Source organism: Piliocolobus tephrosceles, chromosome 17 (assembly GCF_002776525.5).
Source record: "Piliocolobus tephrosceles isolate RC106 chromosome 17, ASM277652v3, whole genome shotgun sequence".
Taxonomy (NCBI): domain Eukaryota; kingdom Metazoa; phylum Chordata; class Mammalia; order Primates; family Cercopithecidae; genus Piliocolobus; species Piliocolobus tephrosceles.
The window spans coordinates 3,002,725-3,011,267 of record NC_045450.1 but is presented as its reverse complement, the minus strand read 5'-3'; the positions used below and the strand labels follow the sequence as shown (position 1 = coordinate 3,011,267).

The 8,543-nt window shown below is 52.0% G+C and overlaps 2 protein-coding genes across 2 annotated transcripts; one reads left to right on the top strand and one right to left on the bottom strand.

The window, feature by feature from the left end:
- Positions 1-1,678: 1,678 nt before the first annotated feature.
- On the bottom strand, positions 1,679-4,591 carry POLR3K (RNA polymerase III subunit K). The gene is made up of 2 exons (XM_026447560.2): positions 4,410-4,591; positions 1,679-2,153 (listed from the first exon to the last, which is right to left on the bottom strand). The coding sequence occupies exons 1-2, from the start codon at positions 4,518-4,520 to the stop codon at positions 2,037-2,039; spliced, it is 228 nt and encodes a 75-aa protein (XP_026303345.1). The 5' UTR covers positions 4,521-4,591; the 3' UTR covers positions 1,679-2,036.
- On the top strand, positions 3,948-8,529 carry SNRNP25 (small nuclear ribonucleoprotein U11/U12 subunit 25). The gene is made up of 5 exons (XM_023189159.2): positions 3,948-4,989; positions 6,380-6,470; positions 6,698-6,803; positions 7,439-7,513; positions 7,985-8,529. The coding sequence occupies exons 1-5, from the start codon at positions 4,519-4,521 to the stop codon at positions 8,040-8,042; spliced, it is 801 nt and encodes a 266-aa protein (XP_023044927.1). The 5' UTR covers positions 3,948-4,518; the 3' UTR covers positions 8,043-8,529.
- Positions 8,530-8,543: the final 14 nt, after the last annotated feature.

Below are 8,543 nucleotides of genomic sequence, written 5' to 3'. Positions count from 1 at the left end.
CGACAGAGCGAGACTCCGTCTCAAAAAAAAAAAAAAAAAAAAAAAAGTACATATTTCCCTTCAAAGCGATTTCACTTTGAGAAACTTATTCTACACCTGATAGAAATGGCTTCAAACACTCTAACACTATTTCTGACATTAGGTACTTAATCTTTTTTTTTAAGACAGTCTCGCTCAGGCTGGAGTGCAGTGGCACGGTCTCGGCTCACTGCAACCTCTGCCTTGTGGTTCAAGCAATTCTCCTGCCTCAACCTCCCAAGTAGCTGGGATTAAAGGCATGGACCACCACACCCAGCTACTTTTTGTATTTTTAAAAGAAACAGGGTTTCACCATGTTGGCCAGGATGGTCTTGATGTCTTGACCTCATGATCCACCCACATTGGCCACCCAAAGTGCTGAGATTATAGGTGTGAGCCACCGTGCTGGCCACTAACTTTTTCACATAGCAGATTAGATTTGTATGTTTTTTTTTTTTTTTTTTTTTTTTTTGACAGTTTCCCTCTTGTTGCCCAAGCTGGAGTGCAATGATGCAATCTCGGCTCACTGCAACCTCTGCTTCCCGGGTTCAAGTGATTCTCCTGTGCCAGCCTCCCGAGTAGCTGGCATTACCAGTGCCTGCCACCACACCTGGCTAATTTTTTGTATTTTTAGCAGAAATGGGGTTTCATCATGTTAGCCAGGCTGGTCTCAAACTCCTGACCTCAGGTGATCTGCCCGCATTGGCCCAAAAGTGCTGGGATTGCAGGTGTGAGCAACCGCACCCGGCCTGTATGTTCTTCTATAGGGGGAAAACACAGTACTAACCATCACTTATCTCTCTCCCCTCTCAATACAACTTATATTTAGGGCCTTCCCCTTTCCTCTGCTGGTCACATCTATCTCTATCAGACATGCAATACACATTTATTTTACCCAATCTGCAGTTTAATGCTCATACTCATTGGTATTAACTTCTAGAAATCTATATGAGCACAGTGTATTAGTCCGTTCTCACACTACTATGAATACCTGAGACTGCGTAATTTATATAGAAAAAAGCAGTTTTGTGTGTTGGTTTGTTTGTTTGTTTTGAGACAGACTCTCACTCTTGTCATCAAGGCTGGAGCACAATAGCGCGATCTCAGCTCACTGCAACCTCTGCTTCCCGGGTTCAACCAATTCTCGTGCCTCAGCCTCCTGAGCAGCTGGGTCTACAGGCTCGCACCACCATGACCGACTAATTATTTTATTTTTAGTAGAGACAGGGTTTCGCCATGTGGGCCAGGCTGGTCTGGAACTCCTGACCTCAAGTGATCTGCCAACCTTGGCCTCCCAAACTGCTGGGATTACAGGCGTGAGCCGCCGCGCCCAGCCAAGAAAAGAGGTCTAAATTTACTCACAGTTCTGCGTGGTTGGGGATGCCCCAGGAAACCTCCAGTCATGGAGGAAGGTACCACTTCACACAGGCAGCAAAAGACAGAATGAGTGTGAGCAAGGCAAATGCCAAACGCTCATAAAACAGTCAGATCTTGTGAGAACTCACTATCAGAACAGCACGGGGTTGGGGGGAACCACTCCCACGACTCAATTCCCTCCCAGTGAGCCCCTCCCAGGACACCTGGGGATTACAAGAACTGTAATTCAAGATAACATTTGGGTGCAGACACAGCCAAACAATATCAAACAGAAAGAACAGACTTTTTTCCTTAGACTCTTATTTTTATTAATCTACTCATCATTGCCATTATCAAAGCTATCACCTGCTCAGTGCCTCTTATATACCAAGCATGGCATAACTCACTTTGTGCTCTCACAATCTATGAATATGGATTAGCCCCAGAGACGTCAAGAGACCCAAGGAAGGTCCTACCACAATACAAGGGCCTGTATGACTCCAAGGCTTATACAAATATTGCTTGTGTAACAGATTACTAAACAGTAACAAATACTAATAAATTATTCAAAAACCATTTTCTATTTCTAGAAACCTACATCATTTATATGACATCACAGACTCTGCCATGCAGTGGTATCAACAGCCTCATAATTATCCAGTTTAGCAACAGAAACAGTTTTCCCTCTTACCTGCAGTAGAGTCAACATTCTCCCAGGCAGCTGCTCCACCAAGCACATCATCCACTTCTTTCAGTTTTGGGTACTTCCGATTTGTTACCTAACAAAAACAACCCTTCAGACTCCAGGTAACTGAATAGCGCAAACCTGGACTGCCAAACCTCAAATTTCAGGATTATATAAGAGTTAACTGCCGGGCACGGTGGCTCAAGCCTGTAATCCCAGCACTTTGGGAGGCCGAGACGGGCAGATCACGAGGTCAGGGGATCGAGACCATCCTGGCTAACAGGGTGAAACCCCGTCTCTACTAAAAAATACAAAAACCTAGCGGGGCGAGGTGGCGGGCGCCTGTAATCCCAGCTACTGGGGAGGCTAGAGGCAGGAGAATGGTGTAAACCCGGGAGGCGGAGCTTGCAGTGAGCTGAGATCTGGCCACTGCACTCCAGCCTGGGTGACAGAGCGAGACTCCGTCTCAAAAAAAAAAAAAAAAAAAAGAGTTCACTCTTCCCATAGTTTCCAACTCCAAACTCCCACAACACAGTACAAAATGGAGTAGCATCCAAACATTAAGACTGAGGTAGCACCAACATATTCTAACTTCTAAAAAGTAAAGGTATTCTGGCCAGGTGTCGTGGCTCATGCCTATAATCCCAGCACTTTGGGAGACCAAGGCAAGTGGATCACCTGAGGTCAGGAGTTCGAGACCAGCCTGGCCAGCGTGGTGAAACCCCATCTTTACCAAAACTACAAAAATTAGCCGGGGTGGTGGCAGGAGCCTGTAATCCCAGCTACTCAGGAAGCTAAGGCAGAAGAATTGCTTGAACCTGGGAGGCAGAGGTGGCAGTGAGCCGAGATTGCGCCATTGCACTCCAGCCTGGGAAGCAAAGCCAGACTATTTCTCAAAAAAAAAAAAAAAAAAAAAAAAAAAGCTGGGCGCGGTGGCTCACGCCTGTAATCCCAGCACTTTGGGAGGCCGAGGCGGGTGGATCACAAGGTCAGGAGATTGAGACCATCCTGGCTAACACGGTGAAACCCCGTCTCTACTAAAAATACTAAAAATTAGCCGGGCATGGTGGTGGGCGCCTGTAGTCCCAGCTACTCCGGAGGCTGAGGCAGGAGAATGGCGTGAACACGGGAGGCAGAGCTTGCAGTGAACCGAGATGGCGCCACTGCACTCCAGCCTGGGCGACAGAGCGAGATTCCGTCTCAAAAAAAAGTAAAAGTATTCTAAAAAGCATCAAAGGAAAACAACCAGTTATAATACAGCATGTATCATCTGCTTACTGAACACCTACTATATTCTAGGTTTCATTTTAGTTCAGAATATAACATAGAAGGGAACAAAACAGAGAAAAACTCTGCCCTCCTAGACCTTAGGTCCTACTTTTTTTTTCTTTTTTTTGAAACGGAGTTTCACTCTTGTTGCCCAGGCTGGAGTGCAGTGGTGCGATCTTGGCTCACTGAAACCTCCGCCGCCCGGGTTCAAGCGATTCTCCTGCCTCGGTCTCCCGAATAGCTGGGATTACAGGCGCCTGCCACCATGCCCGGCTAATTTTTGTATTTTTAGTAGAGATGGGGTTTCATCATGTCAGTCAGGCTGGTCTCGAAGTCCTAACCTCAGGTGATACACCTGCCTTGGCCTCCCAAAGTGCTGGAATTACAGGCGTGAGCCACCATGCCCGGCCAGGTCCTACTATTAATAAACAAAGCACACGATACATTATATTCGAAGGTAATAAGCCCTATGGAAACAATTACAAAGGGAAGGAGGATACATTGGACAGAGGGGCTGCAATTTAAAATACGGTAAAGACAAGACCAATGAGTAAGGTGGCTATCTAGGGGAAGAGCGAACTTAGCAACAATAAGTGCAAAGGCCCTGCGAGCGCCATGTGCACGATGAGAGATCGTCCAGGAGGCTGGTGTTGATGGGGCAAAGGGCAATAGCACTTGAAATCGGAGAAGCAAGTCGGGGAGGGGGTCAGTGTCAGAATATGGTAGGCCCTGGGAGAACTCCGGCTTTTCGTCTGCATGAGCTGGGGAACGGCCGAAGGTTTCTGCGCACAGCACGGACCTATGTGCCTCAGCTTTAAGGGAATCACCGTGGCCGCTGCTGTGAACGCAGAGGAGGGCGCAAGCGTGGGAGCAGGAACCCAAGGAGGCGGGAAACGATGGGGCTTTCTGAATGTATTGGAGCCCACAGAAGGAGCCCACAGATCTGCTGCAGACCGGAAGGGGGCGCGAGAAACGGCGGACAGAGGCAGACGCCGGGGCTGGCGGCGATGGCGCAGCAGTCGGAGGAAGGGGAAGGCCTGCGAGAGCCGCCCGCGGCCCAGCGCCGGCCTTCGGGTCCCACCTTGCGGGTGATGTTGTGCACGTAGGGGCACGTGTTGCAGGCGAAGCGGTGGCAGCGTTGTCCCTCCTCCACGATCAGCCCGTTCCCGCAGCCGGGGCAGAACAGCAGCATGGTCCGGAACTCCGCAGGCGCCGGCCACCGTCAGCTCCCACTGCCGCTCAGCGCCGACGCGCCGCCCGCCTCGAGCTTACATTGGTCCTGGCAGCCGCCTCGCCCCGCCCACCAACCAATAGACAGGGCGATTCTGCGCTCTCAGCCCTGCTGCTGGCTGTCTCGCACTTGTCATTGGCCACTGCAGCCGCCCCACCCCTCGGCGCACCAATGGCTGGGCGGCCTCGCTGGGACTGCCGCAGTTCCCGCGCGTGCGCGCTGGGCCTCCCTAGTGCGGACTGGCAGTGCCGGAAGAGACCGGCTGAGAGGTGCGGCCCTGGAGGAGACGGAGGCCGCGGGTGGGCCCGAGGCGCAAGAGGAAGATGAGGACGAAGAAGAGGCGCTGCCGCACTCCGAGGCCATGGACGTGTTCCAGGAGGGTCTGGCTATGGTGGTGCAGGACCCGCTGCTCTGCGATCTGCCGATCCAGGTGTGTGCGGGCGGGGGCCGGTGGGCGGGAGTCGTTACCGGGGGGCCGGGCGTCCGGGCGCCCGGGCGCCCACAGCCTCTGAAGGTGCTGGTGGGAGGCTGCGGCCCAAGGCTGAGGAAGGCGCCTCTGGGCGTAAACAAGGGTCTTTACCTTGGCTGGGCTCACTCGCCTGCGGCGCGCAGTTTAAAGAGGAACCAAAAACCTCATTAGTGAGTGACATTAAATAACATTTTAATGTAATTGTATTTAGGGGGCTGGGGGGACAGGGTCTTGCTCTGTCGCCCAGGCTGCAGTGCAGTGGCGCGATCTTGGCTTACTGCAGCCTGCACCTCCGGAGCTCAAGCCATCCTCCCACCTCAGCCTCCCGAGTAATTGGGACCACAGGTGCGCGCTACCACACCCGGCTAATTTTTAAATTTTTGGTACAGAGGGAGTCCCACTATGTTGCCCAGGCTGGTGTCAAACTCCTGGGCTCAGGCGATCCTCCTACCTCAGCCTCCCAAAAAGCTGGGATTATAGGTGTGAGCCACCCACTCGGCCTGTAATAGCTGTAAAAGTCAAAGTTGATGCAAAAAAAAAAAAGAGCCTACGGTAAACGAAAAAACTTAGTTCCATTTGCCTCAAGCGTCAATATGCTTTGGCACAATACTTTTTATTTATTTATTTATTTATTTATTTATTTATTTATTTGAGACTGAGTCTTGATTTGTCACCAAGCTGGAGTGTAGCGGTGCCATCTCGGCTCACTGCGACCTCCCACTCCGGGGTTCACTACAGGGACGCGCCACAACGCCCGGCTAATTTTTTGTATTTTAGTGGAGACGGGATTTCACCACGTTGGCCAGGACGGTCTCGATCTCCTGATCTAGTGATCCGCTGGCCTCGGCCTCCCAAAGTGCTGGGATTAGAGGCGTGAACCACCGCGCCCGGCCAATTTTAAATGTTTTATATTTTGCTCATCATGGATATTTTAATTGCCTTGTATTTCTTAAATGTTGTATTACAATATTTGTTATTACCGTTTTTTGTGCACACCTGCCTTACTCAGTCCTGGGCCCTGGCCTGGGTCCTGATGATCAGGGATACTCAGGGTGAGCTGACAGGCCCCCACCCACCCCTGGGGACGGATCCTCATGTGAGTTTATTCTCTTGCCTGTTTTTTAGCACCTCTTTCACCCAGAGACTCTGTCCACTTTGGACATTAAAATGTGAGTGGAACATGAGATTGGGGCTCTGATGAATTGGGAAACCCTAACATATATGCAAGCACCCTTCCTTGCCCTTCGTAAAACGGAGCACCACTTTTTGGCCACTATCAGCTTGTTCTTTGTTGTTGTTCAAGGTGGTAAAGACAGCCAGGGTTCCCACTTCTGCCCTTGGTCTTTCCTAGGTGACTTTGGAAGAAGTCAACTCCCAAATAGCCCTAGAATATGGCCAGGCAATGACGGTCCGAGTGTGCAAGATGGATGGAGAAGTAATGCGTAAGTGTGCCCTCCTCCCTTCAGGTTATGTGGTCCAGGCTTTCACAGCAGCAAAATGGAACAGTGCTGGTCAGTCTGCTCAGAAACTCACAGGCCATGACCAGGGGTACTGGGGCAACCACAAACCTGCCCTGTGCACAGAGCTTCCGGGTTCCCTTCCTGCCATCGGAGGCTATGGCTTTGGGTTCTCACTGTGGCTCTTCTCCCATCTGTGTCCGTGGTTGCAGCTGTGGTTGTAGTGCAGAGTGCCACAGTCCTGGACCTGAAGAAGGCCATCCAGAGATACGTGCAGCTCAAGCAGGAGCGTGAAGGGGGCATTCAGCACATCAGCTGGTAAGTGGAACAGTCCCTTCATTGTAGCCCTTCCTGGGGCTAGTGCTGTTCTCGGCACTGTCACCAGGCACCACCTGGAAACAGCTCTCAACTCTGCATGAGTACAGCACCACTGAAGTCACGAGCTCCCTGTCACAAGAGTTCAGACAGTGGAGGTCCTTCTGTGCCTGGGACTCCTGCCTCGGCCATCCCTAACATTCTGCTTTCATCGCCATCACCCCATCCAAGCTGCCGGATATCCTCACTTGGGGACCCCGTCGGGCATTTCCAGTGTGTCTGAAGTGGCCTCCCTAGTTATGGATGGTACGCCTGTACTGGCTACCATCCCCTTCTCACTTGGGTGCTGGCACCCCTCGCTCTCCCACTGGATCAACTGTCCTGTTCACTGAGTCTCAACACTGTCCGCTATTGCATTAGCAAGGTGTGTTTGGCCAAGCCGCCCCATACAGCCCTCTGAGAGCAGAGCCTCCTTGCAGCTGCCTCAGAGCCAATTTGCACATTGTACAGAACAGCCCAGGTAGGGAGGACAGCTGCCCCAGGTCCCATAGGGCTGAATGCCTCAAGCCCACGCCATGCACAGCCACTCAGCTCACCCTGCTCAGGGCGTGTGGTTTACCTGCGTTCCCCTCTCGCAGGTCTTATGTGTGGAGGACGTACCATCTGACCTCTGCAGGAGAGAAACTCACAGAAGATAAAAAGAAGCTCCGAGAGTAAGTGCCGGCCACATCTTGAACTGTAGGGGACAGTTGTTCTGTTGCCTCTTAGTCCCCAGTGCTCTGCCCGAGGGCTGCGGCTCCCTCTCTGGAGGTAACACCGTCTTCCAAGGAGCTTCCTTGGGGCCCTCCCCACTAGGAGAATGGCAGGCAGAGGGCACTGGAGGGGCCTTGCTGCTTCCCACCAGTGGCAGCTTAGGGCTACACAGTGCCAGGAGGGAGACATCAGAGTGGGCATGGAGGCGAAAAGCTGTGACTCTATCTGACACTCAGGTCCCTGCCCCAGGGACGTGAGACTCAGAGTGCTTCTGGGCCTGTGAGAGGATGGCCACTGGCACTTCCCAGCCTTCCCAGAGGCCACAGGCCTCCCCTCTGTTGTTTCTTCGTGGCCCCCACAAGCCTCAGGAGGGGAGTCCCAGAGGTGACCTTCTGTAGCGCAGGTGCTTTATGCCTCTCCTTCTTTTTCAGCTATGGCATCCGGAATCGAGATGAGGTTTCCTTCATCAAAAAGCTGAGGCAGAAGTGAACCTCCAGACTGGACAGCTCTCTCTATCACCGGCGGCTGAGCTTCTTCCAGCAGGGTCGGATCCTCGAGTCACTGTACCTCTTTCACAGAAAGGCACCCAACAGGAACGGTCAGCATGAACCTGGGGGCCCTCAGGACTAGGACAGGGTGTGCCAGTGCTCCCTGCTTTCATGTACTTGGCCTGAGACTGACCTCTCCTTGGGTCCAAAGACCCTAGTCACATGGCAGAGCCACGGCCTGGCCCTGTGTATAAAATAAACCTGTGTGCTTCTTAGTTTGAAAAGTCAAAAGCCACAGTACCCTGGGTAGCAAAGACTGAGGTTGCCCCATCACAGAGGTGAGTTAAGGGGAGAGAATGGGTACAGGTGAGTCCTATAGTCCAAGATGTCACACCACCAAAGCCTTGTGGCCACACCACTCCCCAAACCACACCACTGTGTTACCATGATCTCCACAGCAAGGAGGAAATAAAAGCAGAGTGGCTTTAGGGTCTGCGTCCTG